Source organism: Manis pentadactyla, chromosome 18, assembly GCF_030020395.1.
Source record: "Manis pentadactyla isolate mManPen7 chromosome 18, mManPen7.hap1, whole genome shotgun sequence".
Lineage (NCBI taxonomy): Eukaryota > Metazoa > Chordata > Mammalia > Pholidota > Manidae > Manis > Manis pentadactyla.
The window spans coordinates 14,481,744-14,499,100 of record NC_080036.1 but is presented as its reverse complement, the minus strand read 5'-3'; the positions used below and the strand labels follow the sequence as shown (position 1 = coordinate 14,499,100).

The following is a 17,357-nucleotide window of genomic DNA, read 5'->3' as shown; positions in this document are numbered from 1 at the left end:
ACCAGGGCCAGCCTTGCCCCCGTGGCCAGGCTCCAGCGTGGTGGCTGAGGGGGCTGCCTGCTCTTGGGGCCTGGAAGCCCAGGACAGTCATGATGCCCCTGCCCCCCCCCAAACACTTCCCTCTCGTCAGCTCATTTAATCCTCTCAACAGCCCAAGAAGGAGCCCGAGGACTGATGAGGAGGCTGGGGCGCAGGGAGCTTTGGGCACTTGCCCCAGGTCACACAGAACAGTGGTGGGGAAGGACGGAGGAGAGACCCGAAAGGGGAGTTGCTCTGCTTTGTGTTGTGCGGTGTTAAGTTAAGGTGAGCAGGAAAGGAAGGGGATGCAGCCCGCGGAAGCAGGGCTGAGGGCAGGTGCAGGGGTCCTGAGGCGCAGCCCTGAGCCTTGCTTCTCCGAGACGGGTTGGGGATGGGGACAGCTGGGAAGCAGGTGGAGGTACAGGAGGGGGTCTCTGCAGGGGGCGGGTGTGTCCAGCAGGTGGTATGAGTGGCCAGGAGGCTGGAGGCAGTGAGGAGGGTAGCAGGGTGTGGGGATCAAGGCAGAAGTAGATCTAGGCTTCTGGGGGCCTGGCTCTGGAGGAAGTAATACAGACTGCCAGGACCACCCCTCCCAGGTCATAGATGAGCAGACGGGTCCCGAGGTGGAGTGTCCCCGTCACTTCTTGGTGCATCCTCTGGTCCCGGGTCCAGGTGCCAGGGTGTGCGTGTGTGACTCTTGGAGCCCACGAGGGGCAGCAGAGCCCAGGGAGGGGCAGCTACTGCCCTGAGAGCACCAGGGAGGGTGGGAGATAAAGCAAATGATTCTGCACTGCTTGATCCTGTTAGGGTGCACCTCCCAGGGACCTAGAAGGTGGGAGGCGCAGCTGCACAAATTAGTCCCCCATCGGCCTGGCCTCACGGTGGTGGCCTCAGGTCAGCAGTGCGGACCCTGTCCTGCACCTACCCCATGAGCAGGCTTGTGCCCCTGGACTAATGTTGGCGTGTAGGGGCTGAGGCACCTCAGGCAGGGCAGCTGCCACCATAGCCACCTGTGGCTGGGCTGCGTCCAGTTGTCTGTGGTGGCTGACAGGTGCCACGGGCTCCACCACTCACCTGGCACCTGGTGGGAGGTGGGAGTTCAGGAGAACATTCAGGGGGCCTGAGGGTGCCGGCTACTCCTCTCCAGAGCTTTGCTCTGGGGAGAGAAGAGCCATCCCTTGCCCCTCAGAGAGCTGTCGGGGCTCTGGCATGTGTGGGCTGGGTCCTAGGAGCTGGCCGGCCGTGACCAGGGTGGCCCCCCAGCCTCCACACTGCCCGTGCACACGGTGACCATGGGCTGGAGGTGGCAGGGTGCCTGGCTAGGAGTGGCACTTGTCAGCTCCTGGGCAGGCCCTTGTGGCTCTCTGCCAGAGTATTACAGGAGCGTTGCCTGTGGCGGGGGCCAGCCCCGGTGTGCAGGGTGAGCAGTTAGATGAAATGTGTCCCAGCCCCAGGATGTCTGAGTATATCTGGGTGCCATTCCATGAGAGGTGAAAAGGAGGGGCCCTCTGCACAGTTATTGGGGTGCGTGTGCGTGTGTGTGTGGGGCCGGAGTGCCTGTGCCTTTCGGGTCCGCGCCCGCCCCCAACCTCATCCTGGAGTCAGGTGCCCCCCATCCTTTCTCCAGAACAAGAGGCCTGTGTGGCTGGAAGGTGCACCACACTGTGCAGTCTGCTTCCACCGCCACCGCACCCTTTCCTTTAAGCCCCAACTCTTTCCTTGGGCATCTGTTGTATGTTTTTTAAATTGTGTTAAATACAATTAACATAAAATTTACCATCTTAACCATTTTGAAGTACACAGTTTAGTAGCATTACATACATTTACACGGTTGTAGTACCAGTCTCAACATGGAAACTGCCCCCATTTAACACTGAGCTCCAGTTCCCCTCCCCCAGCCCCTGGCAGCCACCCTTCTACCCTCTGGCTGTGAATTTGAGGACTCCAGACACCTCATGTAAGTGGAGTCATCCAGTATTTGTTTCTGTGTGACTGGCTTATTTCACTTGGCATATAGTGTCCCCAAGGCTCATCTGTGCTGCAGCAGGTGTCAGAATTCCCTTCCTTTTTAAGGCTGAATGATACAAACCAGTTTGCTTATCTGTTCATCCATCAGCAGACATTTGGGTCACTCCCACGTCTTGGCTGGTGTGAACCACGCTGCTGTGAAAGTGGTGTAGACGTCTCTTTTCCAGTCTGTCTAGTTTTTGTTGCAAATGCTCCTAGACCCCTGGCTTGTCTGTCTGGGGTCAGTTCTAAGAATGAGGAAATGAAGGCCCCCCCCAACCCCCTGGGAAGCTCTTTCCTGTGGAGCTGGTGTCTTCGAGGCTGGTCCGGTGAGGGAATGGCTCACCTATCACTGCTTCACAGAGGAGGGCTGAGGAACAGGGAGGTGAGGTAACTTGCCCCAGGGCTCCTGGCTGGGAAGTGGCCAAATGGGACTGTCAGACAGAACATCCCACTGCCCATTGTCAGATGCTTGTGCACGATATCAGGGTGTCCGTGGATTTGGTGGCACTTGTGAGCAGTACAGAGGCTGATATGTTTGGATCTAGGGCCCAGGGTATCAATAACCAAGCAACAGAAGGGCATGTGAGGCCCTGATTATGGCTTCTGTGGCACTGGGCCAGCCAGTGTCTCCCCTCACAGAGGCCGCAGGGGCTGCTGGGCTCACTGCCCACTGTGTGCTATGCATACACATCCCCTTGAATCTCCTGGAAAAGTTTGCCCATGTCTGAGTTCGTCTTGCACGGTGCTTTTTCCATTTTCAGCTTCATTACATCCAAAGTACAATGCATTAGTTTGCTGGTGGACCCTGTGCAACCCAGTTGATGCTGTTTCTGAATGGATCCCTCTGCTCCTTTCCCACACCATCCAAGACATCAAGAAGTCTCCAGCTGGGAGGCACAGCCGCCCTGCAGAGAAGCGCCCCCTATGAAGTTAGGACACCCTGGGGCCCAGGCCCTGCAGGCGTGCCTCGTTTGGGAAGCTGGCTGCCACTTGTACGGGTGGCCCTCTCTTCATCACTTCCTGAACGCCTCCTGCCCCAACACCCCCCGTACACCCTGTCCCCCAGATTCCAGCCGGGGCCACCCACCAGGCTCTGAGTCCCCCTGGCAATGCCCTCTGAAGGTGCAAAGCCATTTTCCCCTTGTTCTCTCCCCCTTTACCTTCTTTCCTCGAATCTCCAGACTAAGGAGAAAGCTGCCACCAGGGATTTAATCAGGGCGGCACCTTGTATGGAGCCTTCCAGCCTCTGTGGGGAGCCAGCGGGCCCCACCTGACACCTGGCCAGGCTGGGAAGTGAGCCGGGTCATCCTGAGGCACCTTGTTCAGGATCTTCAAGGAGCCAGTTACACTGGGCACGCAAGCCCTTAAATCATTTGAGGGGCACAGCACAGAGTTCGTCCTGGCCACTGTGTGGGGCATTTGGGCAGCCAGGCAAGCAGGGCCTTCACTCAGCAGAACAGGGGCTCCCCTTTCTGAATGTGGGTGGCTTTTTCCTGTCTGGCCCAAGTGCCTGCGCTCCAGGACTCTGACCAGCTCTGCACAGGAGTCCAGGCCACCAGGCAGCACTGGCCTTGGGCTGTGACATCAGGCTCACAAGGCCACACTCACAAAACAAATAACAGATGGCAATCCTGCAGGTGGTGGCAGGGGCAGCCTGTGGTTAGTGGCCTTATTTAAGCTTGTCTCGGCCTTAGAAAGATGTCAGGCGAGGTCCTGAGGGAGCGAAGGGTGGGGGTGCAGACGGGGTGGAACAGTCCCGTCTAAAGGTGGGAAGGTCAGGCCCTGCGGCCTGGAAATCAGAGGCCCCAGCCAAATGGGCCGGCCTGGCCGGGGCTGGGGTGAGCAGTGGCTCTGCCGCAGGCAGGAGGCCCTGGGGCCGGGGGAGGGCGCCCACCGCAGGGTGTGGAGAAGAGGCTCGGATAGATGGAGCCTTGCCACGGAATGGAAAGAGGAGTGAGTCGGGAGAGGGCCCGGCCATCCGCCTGCGTCTTCTACCACCTTGTTGTGCCTCCTGCCAGCCCATCCTTGACCTGTTAGGGTGCTGGCTTCCTGATTCTGGGGGGGGACCCCTGCTTTTCAAGTATGAGGGCCCCTAAAAAGTCATAAAAACCTTGATGAGACGATCACTGTGCTGGTGGTGTTTTCAGATTGAGGAAACTGTAAGGACGAAGGGCACCGCAGACTCGGGGAGGCCTTACGTGACATGGGTGGGCTCTGGGCGCTCAGGGGTCAGCGTCCTGCCAGCCTGGGCCTCCCCGCCCAGCTGTTGGCTTGGCCTTCCTCATGCTCACGCACGCTGCTGGGGTGCAGGCCTCCAGGGCGGCAAAGCTGAGGAAGGGGCTTTGTGGCAGTGTGGACGCAGAGGCTGGGATGGGAGAGGAGAGCCCCCAGTGGAGGGTGCGGCTGCTGTAGGGAAGCCTCAGCACAGGACGGTGCAGATCAGCCCTCCTGCTTCTGCCCTGTGCTTCCTGGTGGATTAGGGACCCCGTCTTTGGACGCAGCCAGGGTGGGGGTGGGGGGCCTGGTGCCCTTTCTGCTCCCTCCCCCACTGCATCTCCAGGGCCTCAGCACCCCTCCTATGGCTATGCTTTCATTCCCCGGCCTTTCGGGAGTTCCCCAAGGCCCTGTGGGGCCCCCTGGAGCCTTGGGGGTGCAGCTGGCCTGCCTTCCTCCCTGAGCCAGCAGCTCCTGCCCTCTGGCGTCTGCTGTCCTGTCCTCTCCTATCTGCGTGGACATCCGCCTTATGCCTTGATCTTTAGTGAATTTCACAAATAGATGGGTTTCACAGACATAGGGGCTTCACTGTTCTTTCCCCAGACTTCCCATGGCTCACGGAATCACCTCCTTGGGATGGGAACAGTGACCGTCTTCGCTTGAAAGAGTGGAGTGTGGCTGGTGCAGTCTTCCAAAATGTGCCTTCACGGCACGCCACCAGCCCTCCACGCTCCCTGACCCCTGAGCAAAGGCTTGGGGTGGCAGGTGGGGCCGACTCCGCCGTGAGGGACTGAGGGCCCGGGCGGTTCTCCCACACCCCATGGTGTGGACTCTGTTTTTAAAATATATATTCCAAATCATAAATCTCTTGGTTTTTGAGGCAACAGATTGCATGTAGAAGCATTTGTCAGGGGACTTCTCCCTCTGCGTGATTAATTCCCCTCTCCCAACTTTGGGGACTGAGTGAGTGCCTGGCAGGTGTGGCAGGAACTGTGGGCTGACCCGACACATGTCTGCTTAGATCTGCAGCCTCATGCGAGGGGGCATCGCAGAGCGCGGAGGCGTCAGGGTGGGTCACCGGATCATCGAGATCAACGGGCAGAGTGTGGTGGCCACGGCCCATGAGAAGATAGTCCAAGCTCTGTCCAACTCGGTTGGAGAGGTAAGGCTATGCCGATTGCACCCCTACTGCCACAGTCATTTTTCTGAGGCCAGAACTGGAATCGAGGGGCATCTGGGCCCATATATTGTAAACCAGCATCTAACCCCGGAGGTGGGGGGCGGGGGTGTGTGCGGTGCTCAGGAAGGCCACTGGTCCCCACCCTGGGAAACCGACCCTTCTTGGGAGAGCCCGACCCTGCTGAGACTGCAGCGCATGTCTCTGCTGGTATGTGTGCTCCCACCTTGACCTCTGCGAGCCTCCCCCTCTCCGAGGCCTCTGGGCATCAGCTGAGCTGGCCAGGCTGCGCTCTCACCCAGGGAGTGCCCGAGACAAGGCTGAACAGAGTGACAGGCGGCGTTCGGCAGTCCCGGCCCAGCTGTTTAGCCGTTGGGAGGGCAGAGGCGGTGGTGGAACCCCTTTGGCACTGGTCCTGGGCCGTGCTCGCTGGGTCTGGAGCCCCGCTCTCTGCGCGAGGCCCCGGCCACCCGGGAAGTGGCTCAGCCCTCTGCCCGGGCCTGCTGTCTTCCCACCCACAGGGCAGGCCAGCTGGGGCTGCTCCACCCTCTCCTGCTCCGCTGGCATTTTCCAGCTCTTCCTGGCATGAGTGCGATGCCAGCATGAGGATGGAGGAGGGTACAGAGGGCAAGGGCCCGGCTTTCCTCAAGTTGCTCCTGAGTGAACAGGGCGGCTCAGGGTGAGAAGTGAGGTGCTCGAGCGGTGATACCACAGTGCTGGGTGCCGCCCCCCAGGGGGTGAGGGTGTACCAAGGGGGGTGGTCAAAATGAATGGGTGAGGAGCTTCCTGGGAGATGGGAGGCAGAGACAGAGCCGAAGGGGTGAGTCGGGAGAGGGGCCGTCTGCGAGGGGCTCGGCCAGGGGGTTCGGGTCTGCTTCTTGAGGCCGTGGGGAGTCCTGGAGTGTGAGCAGGGCAGCGGCGGCCTTGGGCCCTGTGGCTGTGTGGGAAGAGGGCGTGGGCCCCACTTGCAGCCAGTGAGGGGCGGGGGTTGCCGCCTGGGTTGGTGGGCACTGTCTCCCGAGGGGCTTCAGATCACGCTTCCTGGGGCTAGGACGACATACTCGGTATTTTGTAAAGCCCCCGGGGCTGGGGGAGGAGGCCTGTTTTCCCCTAGATTGGTGGTGGCACGGCTGGCTCTCAGGAGGAAGAGGGGGCCAGGTGGGCTCCATTAGCCTCCTTTTACAAATGGCTTCAGAGAAAGGGAAATCCGATTTTCCTAAGTAGGCGCTTTGACATGGCCGCCCGCTGGGGCCATCAGCCTCCCACCTACGAAGAAATCACTCGGGTGGAGAAGCGTTTCCACTCTTCAGACCTGAGAGGAGCTGATGGAGGGCGTGAGCGTCCCCCAGCCAGGCCAGAACTCACGCGCGACGGCCGGGCTCGGAGACCGCAGTGTCTGCTGCCTCTTCGTGGTCCCTGAGCACATTCGGAAAATGAGTCACGGAAGAACAAGACCTGGAGTCAGGATGAGCCTGGGGGAGGGTGTCAGGTGGAGGAACTACGCAGAATGAGTCTATGATAGAAAAAGCCGCCCTTGGGTGATGGGCGAGCGAGAGTCGGAATTGATCGAACCCATCTGGCGGTGGAGCCAGCGGGGAGCGTGGGACGATCCTGAAAACGTATCTGTGAAATCGGCCTATCCGGGCTGGTCAGAGAGGCCTGAGACCTGCTTGAGGGCCTGGAGCTAGCCACGCCCGCACCCTGCCTTCACCTCTCGCTGGGCACCGGCAGGGTGAGGCCAGCAGCACCCAGACCAGCCAGACCTCCCAGAGCCAGTGCACCGCTAGAGGCCCGGGCCCGGGGCAGTCCTGGGCCGGTCCGCTGGAGCAGAGAGCTGCGGGGTGGCCAGCGGAGGCAGGCCCCACCTTCTCTGTGCTGCCACAGGCTTCTCATCTTGCAGTGCCCCTCGGGATTCTGGGGTGCATGCCACTAGGGAGTGGTCCTATGCCTTGCTTGTGTGCCCAGCCCCCCTCAGAGCCAGGGAGTGAGGCCAGACCCCAAAGGCTCATGTGCTGACTCTCAAAGGATGGGGATTCGAGGTCCCCTGGCCCTCAGCGAGCAAGTTCCTGGACCCCGGAACACCCCCTTTCCCTGGTTGCACAGGAAGGGCTGAGCCTTCTCTGTTCACACTGATGTAAAGCTTACCCCTTGCAGTTTCTGTGGAGGCCTGGGTGCCCCCTGCCTGCCCCCGGTGGGATGGGCAAACTGTAGTCCAGTTCAAAGTCTGATTTTTCACCTCCCTAGCTCCGCCCCTTGTCAGCTTGAGCTGAAGGAAAACTAGCCCTTGACCTTGTAGAAACCCTCTAAAGACCCGGATGGAGAGCATAAGCCCCTTCCTCCTCTGAAAGCAGGAGCTTCACGCGGAAAGCCCCCACGGGACCCTCGCAGCTGGCCGTGCTAGTAGGTTGGGTGGAGGGAGGGGAGCGGCCGGGGGGGAGTGTGGGCTCAGCCCCTCTCTCTCATTGACAGATCCACATGAAGACCATGCCTGCCGCCATGTTCAGGCTCCTCACGGGCCAGGAGACCCCGCTCTACATCTAGGCCCGCCCAGCCCACAGCGTCCAGCCTGTCTGGGCCCCGAGGAGCGGGAGGCCACACCCAGGACCAGACCCCTGGCCCCTCAGCCCACCCAAGGAACTGGCTTCCCGAAGGGCATGGCCTCACCACCCACTTTTTCTGTTTTGGACAAAAAGGGGTATGTCTTTATCAAAGGAGAGGCGCAGGACCCAGTCTTTGTAGAGCAGTCAAGTGTATGGCCGCATCCTGAACCGTTTCCCCACTGCGCCCGACGAGCAAGCGTGTGCGCCCCGTGTGGCGTGGCGCGTGCTTCCTCCCCGAGGCCGTGCAGGGGACTGTGGCTGCTCCCGGACGCTCCGGGGTCCTGGGGGTGGGGGCGCCCTGGCTGCTGCTTCGCCCCAGGGAGTGGCTGCCCAGCTCTCAGGATGGGACTTGTAACTGAAGTTCGGGAGCGGGATTGTATTTATTGAGAAAGAGGACATTCCTGAGTTAAATAAAAGATGATGGCCGTAACATCGAAATTCCCTATTTATTTAGGTACTATCACTGTTTCGACTTTTGTTTTGATTAGCCCTTCTTCAGACTTCAGGGGGGCATGCTCTCTCCCCCGCCCTCCGGGGACCAGGAGAGCCGCCGGGCTGTAGCCGTCTAGTTAAAGTCTCTGCACACACGCACACACACGCGCTCCCCGCCCCGCAGCACACAAGGAAACTTGACCTCTGCCAGGGCGGGGCCAGGCGGCGTCGCCTTGAGCAGTGTTAGTGTGTGTAGATCAAGTAAAACGTAGCCTAGTTCCGTTCCCTAGAGATCAGTGTTACCTGACGTCATTTTGTCTGGGAGTCTCTTTCTTTGGCCCAGGACTTGAAGAATACACTGTGACTTAAGAAGCCTTACCATGCAGTAACTGCAGCTTTAGTATTACTGTATCCAAGCAGTGACCTGTGTGTTGCATGCAGCTGACCTTAGGAAGACTCGCTAATGTCACTAATAAACCTGAAGTCATGACGAAAAGCTGGTTTGTTGACCTGGCTGGTTTGTTGACCGAGAAGTAGGGGCCTGACTCTCCTCTGGATTCCACTTCACACCACAGCTCTCCGAGGCTGCTGTGTGGTGACCATACCCCATCCGGGTCTGGGGCCCTGGGGGCTCTCCCAGGTGAGGTCAGAGGTGGGTGCTGCAGGCACCGGGAATCAGGCACGCCTGGCCCTGCAGTGGAGGGTCCCTGGCGGGGACAGGGCACCAGGCCCACTCCCACCCCCATCCCAGGGAGGAGAGGAGAAGAGGGAGAGAGCCCTGGATTTAACCTCTGGGAGGCGTGCATGTGTGCTTGTGTGTGTGTGTGCATTTGTGTGTGAGTAAAACAAAGCTGGGCCACCTGTCCGGGCACCATCTCCTTACCTGCAGGACCTTCTGCAGCCTGTCTCCCATCTCCAATAATAACAGGACACGGCAGCACTCTCATCACTTACCTTTGTCCATGGCCACCATCCTGGTGTCACCGGGCAGGGGTTGAGCATGGGCTTTGGTCAAAGGCCTGGGGCCCTTGGACAAGTAGGACCCGTCTCTGGCCTGCTCACAAGCAGTCTACTCCAGGCCATGAGTGGCTGGGGAGGTGCTTCAGGCCTGGCCAGGGAGGCCCACTTGGCTGATGAGAAGGAACGCCACCTGAGTAAGCTCTGGCAGCAAGGGGCCTCAGCTTCAGAGCCCCAAGGGCTTTGTCCCTACAGTGCCCAAGACCAGGCGGGTGAAACCCATGGCTGGCAGACGATGGGGGCAGGGGTCCCACCAAATGATACACATAAGCTTAAAAATCCAGATTAAAAAGGTTTGAGCTGGGGGCATGCATTCCTGCCAGATGCCTCAGATGTCACGTGCAGGGAGGGCAGCCACGTGCCAGCATCGGTACCACCTGTGTACATCTGGGTGCCTGCCCTCTGCCCCTCCTGTCCTCAGGACCCGACCTTCAGAAGGGCACAGGGAAACTAGTTGGGCAGCCATGGTTGCCTCACGCCCTGCCAGCCGTGAGCGCGCGGCCCGAGCCTGCCCTCAGGACCCTGGTTACGAGCGGCAGACCCGAGCTCTCGGCGTCTGTCTCCGGCCCCATCAGACCCAGAAACACAGAGACCAGAAATAGTTTTTATTAAAACACTGATCATTATGAAAACACCTTGAGGTACATTAAATAAATACAACCTTCGAGTTGTACAAACAAGTCTCCTGTGGCTTGAAAACAATTTCCTACAAAGTCTGCCCGAATAGTAGCATCTCTGAATCAATACAGCTGAGAAAAAAAACCCCGTCCATTTGAAATAAGCTTTCTGTTACAGGGTTACAAGCGTTTGACCGGTGGTGGTGTCACCAGCTGAAGGAGACCTTAAGTCCTTGTAAGGAGGAGCACCCCCTTTTGCCACAGAGTTGGGGTCCAGGGCTCACCCACCCCAGCAGCCTTGCAGCCCTCAGGCCAGGGTCAAATGGCAGTGTCTGGACAAGCTCCAGCCCCCTCCAGGTTGCCGGGGGAGGGCAGGTAGAGCGCCCAGGCCCCGTGCCTTGGCTTCCCCGCGCAGGGCCTGCTGATGCCTGAGTGAGTGCAGGGAGCACAGCTGAGCTGGAGGTGGGGAGGGCCGCTCCAGGCTGCGCACAGGCCCAGTTCAGATGCCCAAAGAGCAAGAGACTCGGAGGGAGGAGGGGGCACCCGGGAGCGGGAGGAAACCAGCTTTCCCCCTGGCCACGTGCCCACATGGGCTGCGGCTGGGGCGGCCGCTGCTGGGGCTCCCAGCTCCCGGCTCCGCAGAGTGGGTGGAGGGTCCTAGGGCTGGGTCAGGTCCTCAGCCCATTCCTCGGGCTCTACCTGGCCCCTGTCTCTTCCTGGGACCCTTCCTGGAAGCCGAGAGCCTGGGCAGTGCTAGAGCCACGTGGGCCACACCCCTGACTGTCCCGACAACCCTGTCTGGGGGAGGCAGAAGGTTCTAACCCAGTGGTATAAAATTGGGTATAGTTTGCTCATCGGCAAGATAGAGTTACTGTGAGAGCCAGTCCAGAACAGTGTGAGCAGGTGTGTGACGGGCAGAGCACTTGAGAACATCTGGGACTGTGGGCTTCTGGCCAGGATGCCTGCTCACAGCTAAGCGGAGCCACAGGCTGTGGGGGTGCGGGTCCTGGGGGGCAGAAGAGACACTGTTCTGCTGCAGGCAGGAAAAGCGAAGGACGAGCATCAGGCCGGGCCTCCCGGCGGTGGCTCGCCCTGGCTGCACCGTGAAAATACTGACACTGGAGCTCTACCCCAGGTTGGGGGGTGGGGGAAGGGGCCGGTCACCCTGAATGGCAGCCAGGTCTGAGCACGAAGACACAGCCCACCTGAGGGCTTGGCCCAGGGATGCTGATGGTGAGTCCTCAAGCCCAAGAGTGGACCCCACACGCCTCCCCCATTCCCCCCCGACACACTCTGCCCCCTGCCCCATGGCAAATAGGCAAAACGCCGGCAGCCTGCTGAGCTCTGGCTGCCACCCCAGAGACACTGAAAAACGCCATGACTGAGAGGCCAGGACATCAGGGCTATTAATGCTTTGCCAGCATCTCAGGGGAGACTACTTGAAAAATCCATCAGTTAACTTCACCTGCAAGGGGATTTGGGTTTTAGGACTTCAGAAGTCCTCAGTTGAGAATAGAGAATAGATTTCCTGTTTAAGCATCTGGATAAAGTGCTCATAAATTCATCGCTGGGATATCTCCAGTGGAAAAGTTCTGGCTGTCATCAAAGGGCCCGACTGGTATGTTCCCAGCGCTCTCGCCTCTGGGAGGCAATGACCAGGAACATTCCTGAAGCAAAGTGTCTGCGGCTGACCACCCCCGGAGACTTCCCACATCCCTGCCACCCCCTCCCTAGCTTCCAGCCACCAAGACAGGCCCCCAGCACACTGGCTACAGTCGGGGGCAGAGGGAAGGGAGGCACGGGCCTCCGACTGCTGGACACTGAGCCATGGCAGGTCCTGTCCGCTCCCACCCCTGCACTCCCTGTGCCAGGCCTGTGGGCTCTTTGCTGAGAGCTGTGGGCTCTGCGCTGCCCCGTCCGATGCAGGGGCACCGGCCACAGTTGCAGGGCAGGTACTAGCAGCTACTGTTTGGGACAGCACAGGTACAGACCTGCCATGGCTGCAGAAACTTCTCGAGTCCAGTGCTGTCCAGGGCCATGGCTGGGCTGCCTCTGCAGCTGATGCTGCCAGCACATGAGGGGCTGGGGGGCCATGGGAGTCAATGGGCCCTGCAGCCGCCGCAGGGGAGTCTGGCCTGCCTGCACACCCAGGGGTTGTCTTACACATGGAGAGAAATGGTTTACAGTCTGCATCCTCTCACTCACATGGCTGCGGCTGCCTGGCTGGGGATGGGCAGCTGTGGGTCATCAGACACCCTGGCAACCCCGCCTCTTCCCCCAGACCTCTGCCCATCAGCCTGGTGAGGGCAGATACAGGGGAAACCCCCCACAGGGGCTTACTGTTATGGAACAACTCACAAGTAAAGGTGTCAAACCATTTCAGCAGTGGGGGACTGAAGACAGCCCACCAGAGAGGAATCACCAGGAAATGCAGAAGGCAACCCACGGAGGGAGGGCAGAGAGGGGAGGCAGGGGGATGGGAGTCCCTTAAAGCCTCTTGCACAGCTGTCTGCTTCCCGGGGTGGCCAGACCACGGCAGAGACAACCCCCCCCCCCACCATTGTATATGTGTTTGCACAATAACTCTGTAGCCTTGTGCACAGGAAGTTAGGCCCAGGCTGCCCTCTGTGCTAGAAGTACCGATTTTCTTTAAAGCCAGCATGTGATAAAGGGTTGGTATTGAGTGACCCAGACCACACAACAAAACGGTCTCCTTACTTGATGTCACCCTCCATCCACTTAATCTCTCAACTAAATTGGAGGTGGGTGAGCAGCCTGCTTTTTGATGACCCTAATTCTGAAGATACACCGTGTCCTTAGTTACATGTCACCTGTCACTGTGCTCCTCTAACGCTGTGTTCAAGCTGCTACATGCCTGACAAAACCCAACAGTTCACAATGGACATGGAATCATTCTCTGTATATTGGAATGGGTAGGAAGTGTCATCCCCATAAAAACACTGATCGGACCCCCCTCAAGGAGGGGACAGTGGCTCCTTGCCTGGGCCACTCCGAGATTCTCCTGCGGCTGCAGGGCTCCCCCATGCACAGCAGCCTCCAGCAAGGACACGCTGGCACCAGGCCTGTCCGTGTCCACGTCTACACCCACGGCGTATTCACACCTGGTCCCGAACGCTGGCGCTGAAGATGGCCTCCTCCACATGGCACTCCTCGGAGGTGACCGCCGAGCGGAGGGCGCCCACCACGTGCCGCACCTCTGGAGGGAGGGCACAGTTCGAATGTTCCAAAAATTTAGCCACCAAAACCCTGGTGTCTGCATAGGCCTTGCTGTCCACTAAGGAGTGTGGCCGCTCTTTGGAGACCATGTGCAAGGCCTCTGGCTTCAACCTCTGGTCCATTTTCCAGGCGTCTGGCTCTCCAGGGGAAGAAAGCTGGTACCGACAAGCACAGGCAGCCATGACAGAGTGAGACAGGGAAACTAAAAATCAAGGGAAAAGAAAAAAATCAGAAAACAACCCAAACAAGAGGCAGCTTTTAAACAAATTCTGTATCAAGCAAACATAAGCATGCTTGGGGCAAGCTTCCAGCTGGTATTTCTGTGCTCCTGGACTGGCACTCTGGGTGCACCCCTGGGTCCCTTTGTCCCCGGCATGGCCTTGGCCCCGAGCCCTGAGTTAAGCTGGTGTGGTCCCAGAGGGGCTGCAGCCTCCTGGAGCCGAGGACGGCAGGTGGAAACAGGAGGGAAAGTGCCGAGCAGGCCTGGAGAGAAGGGCAGGTGAGGGCAGGGGCCAGCGCGGCTCCCCCTTCTGTGGGCCTCTCTGCTAGAATTCCCGAGCGCCCAGGGGGTCTGACCCGCCCATCCTTCCCAGCTCAGTGACCTTCACTCTTGTGGGTCTGTGGCACGAGAGACAGCACTGCCTAAAGACCAGAGCTAGGGTGGCAGAGGGGCAATGAGGTCCCCTTCACCATGTCAAGGGTAGACAGCAGCTCCCTCTCATGGGGCAACAGCTTAGAGTCCTCTGTTCCCCCACCAGGCCAAGGGCTGGGAAAATGGCACTAGCTTCCAAGAGGGCCCGCGGCTGCTCTGGATGACCCACAGAACAAACGCTGCTCTGATGGTGCCTCTGCAGATAGCCAGCTCCGGGCTGTCCACTGTCACCAGCCCACCAAGAACCAGGTCAAGGCCAAGCCTGACCAGTCTGTGTTTCAAGTGACACAAAGGAAATAGCTTCTGTGGGGTCTGGGGTGTTTTTCATGGCAACCGAGCAAGCCTGGCAATTAAGCAGGAGAAACTGTAAAAAACTCACACACGAGGCCAATCTCTCCTCAAATAGAATCTCCTAAATGCAATAACACAAGCAGTCATGGGCATGTTAAACTGTTATAGCCTCTAACATACTCTGCCAAAAGAGAAGGGCAGGGAAGGCTGCTCTTCTGAAGACCGGAGAGCTGGCGAGCCCACGACCCTGGTGACACTGGGAGGGGCTGGACTTAGACACAGGCAGCCTAGGACCACTAACTCCCCTTGGCCCCCATTTGACAGCAGGTGTCAAAGCGTTTTAGGAACGGAGCATCTCACCGGTCCTCAGAGCAGCCTGGGGCAGTCCTGCTTCAAGGTCCCGGCTGCAGGAGGGGGTGTGTGAGGGGCCGTCACCTTCACCAGAAAGAGAATTAAGTTAACACAAGAAAGAGAAAAAGGACTCGACAACACCGTGATAATCCTCCTCTGGCTGAGACATACATGTTGGATACCAGACAAGCAAAGAAACTCCTCACTAAGCAAACCTGTGCACAGATAAAAAGGGATCACCTTCCACAGGGCAGGTGATGTCCCAGGCCCCGTTGCTTCCTCAGCCCGGCGCCAGCACAGCACCGTAGGCTAGGTCCACAAACCAACCCACAGCCCTTCATCAGAATGCCCACCCGCATCTGAGGGTCCCCAGAGGCCCTGGGAGGCCCCCACTTTTGGAAGTGGTCAGAGCAGGAACTGGTCTCTAGCCAGGAGGAGGCTGGGCAACAGCACAGGGTGGCAGATGCAGAGATGGCATTGTGACAACTTGCAGTCAAACCGTCTCATCTCTTCATCTCTATCCCTAAGATGTCATGGTTTGTGGAGCAGGGATTTGACGGAGGGAGTGCAGGCCAAAGATGGCCATCAGGGGGCCACAGAGTGGGCTCTCCAAGGGCAGGGGATCCTCCCCCAAGCCTCAGTGCATGGACATGAACACGTGTTACCCTAACAGGGCGGAGAGGGGGTCTGACCCTGGAATACACCAGCAGAGGGGTGTCTCCAGGAGAAGATTCTGCAGAGCCTTCTGGATGTAAGGGGGCAAGTGACTGTGGGGGGAGGGTAAAGAGACAGGAATGTCGGACCAGGACCTGCAGATGCAAAATATCTGAGGACATTTCCACCAGTAGGGCATTTCCCCACAACGGACCTTTGTGGGCCCCTGGTTCCCTCCAGGGACACAGCTGTGCAAGGGCATGGATGGGATTAGTCTCTTTGGGGTTCAGACCACTGAGGCGAGCCTGGTCCACTCCCCAGTGGGCCTCTTCAGAGTTCTTCCACTTGGACTTGGTGACAAAGTCCCCAGTGCAAACGCATTGCTGCCAGGAGGCCCGCCAGTCTTTCCTGGCAAAACACTGCCATCTGCCCCCACAATAGCAACACAGGAGAAAGTGTGGGTTCTCCAACTTCAGGGAGCACAAGACACCCCAGGGAGCTGGTGTGCAATGCAAAGTCCTGGGCTGCTGGGCACAGGGGCTCTGGTGCCAGGTCCCACAGCTCAGGGAGGGCACTGCCCGCAATCCTGCCTCAAGCTTCAGGCCACATGACATGCTGCTGACAACACACCTGCCTGGGGAGCTCTGGCTGGAGGACCCCCCACCTAGCCAGTCTACTCTAACCAGCCTACTCTAACGGGCCCTGGCATTTACAGACCACTAAGCGGGCACTGGCATTTCCCACAGGTGCACAGCCCGGGCACATCCTGTGGGGAGGGCCCCCGAGGCTGATGGCTGTAGCCTGTGGTCGCCTGCCTGACCTGAGGCCCTCCTGGCTCCCAGGGCTGGTGTGCAGCCGGCAGGCTGACCTACCCGATAGGCTCTCATCACCCCAAACTTCCCATCATCCCTCGCTCCTTCCTGGCCAGAGTAGCAAGTCTGGTGGGGGCATAGCAGGGGTCCCAGACAGTCAGGGCTCCTTGGACAACATTCCCGGTGTGGCCCCTGCGTGGGGGGCTCACGGCCTGGCTGTGACTGTCAGGGGTCCCCGAGGTCTGCAGTGTCCAGGGAAAAGCCGAGTGCACGCTGGGACACAGGTGATCTGGGGCAGCCGTACCTGCCAGCCCGGACGAGCATGAGGTGGGGTCGCTGGCAGAGCGGGCCACTCGCCCAGGACCTGGCCTTGTCCTCATACCCCGCTGGGGGCCCTCCAGGGATGCACGGCCCAGGCACAGAGAAGGCTGTGGGGGTGACGAGGTGCCTGCAGGACCGCTGGCCGATGGGCAGCTCAGGCCTAGGGCTGTGGTGCCCTCAGATGCTGGGAGGCTCGAGCCGTCTGCCGGTGCTACAAGGCAAGGGACACAGCGTTAGTACCGGTGCCCGGCGACCACGGAGCCACCCCACGGCAGGGACAGCACCTGCCTACACACCTGCCAGAGCCCTCCCGGGTGTGGGCAGCCTGCCCGTTGTGCCCCAAACCTAGGCAAACCCTGTAGTCCCGCGGGTGTGGGAACACTGAACAGGCTGACAAATGCTCTATGGGCTAGAAAGACTGGGGGTGTGGGGTCACCAGATGGTCTCCCCAGATCATTCTGGAAGGGGTAAGAGGGGCAGAGCTTAGCCCTTTCACACTCCACAAGAGACTACAAGTCAGCAGCCACATGTCCCCGCCAGGGCAGCCCTGGGTGGGGGTGTTGGGGGTACAGGAAGGAGGAGGTCACGGTGTTGACGAACAGGTCCCCTGCAGAGAAGGGAGGGGCTCTGAGGAGCATCAGGTTTCCTAGCCTGGTCCCGGGGGGCCTGAGAACCTGCCCGCCCCACGCAGGGGGCCTGGGGGCCTGGACCCAGCCCCTGGGTCAGGCAGGTGGGGGGTGACTTTGCCTGCGTGATGCCTGCCTGGTTCTCTAAGCATCAGTGTCACCTGGGAATGGGTCAAAAATGCAAATTCTCAGCCCCTCCCCAGACACACTGAATCAGAGACTGGGGTAGGCCGGCCACTGGGTTTAAATGCCCCTGGGGATTCTGATGTCCCCTAAGTGGCGAACGACAGCCAGACCTGTGATGCTGGGCAGGCCAGGCTCTAGCCCC

At 59.5% G+C, this 17,357-nt stretch overlaps 2 protein-coding genes across 7 annotated transcripts in view; one reads left to right on the top strand and one right to left on the bottom strand.

The window, feature by feature from the left end:
- The window catches only part of APBA2 (amyloid beta precursor protein binding family A member 2), a 235,659-nt gene extending 226,712 nt beyond the window's left edge, over window positions 1-8,947 (top strand). For all 5 annotated transcript variants that reach the window (XM_036878723.2, XM_036878725.2, XM_036878727.2 and 2 more), the window contains 2 exons: window positions 5,264-5,404; window positions 7,889-8,947. In XM_036878723.2, the coding sequence (XP_036734618.2) occupies window positions 5,264-5,404; window positions 7,889-7,960 (213 nt within the window). In that variant the 3' untranslated portion in view covers window positions 7,961-8,947. The remainder of the gene's footprint in view (window positions 1-5,263; window positions 5,405-7,888) is intronic.
- Window positions 8,948-12,171: 3,224 nt separating this feature from the next.
- Window positions 12,172-17,357, bottom strand: part of ENTREP2 (endosomal transmembrane epsin interactor 2) — a 459,718-nt gene continuing 454,532 nt past the window's right edge. For both annotated transcript variants that reach the window (XM_036878703.2, XM_036878702.2), the window contains 3 exons: window positions 16,387-16,614; window positions 14,626-14,700; window positions 12,172-13,524 (listed from right to left, as the gene is read on the bottom strand). In XM_036878703.2, the coding sequence (XP_036734598.1) occupies window positions 13,202-13,524; window positions 14,626-14,700; window positions 16,387-16,614 (626 nt within the window). In that variant the 3' untranslated portion in view covers window positions 12,172-13,201. The remainder of the gene's footprint in view (window positions 13,525-14,625; window positions 14,701-16,386; window positions 16,615-17,357) is intronic.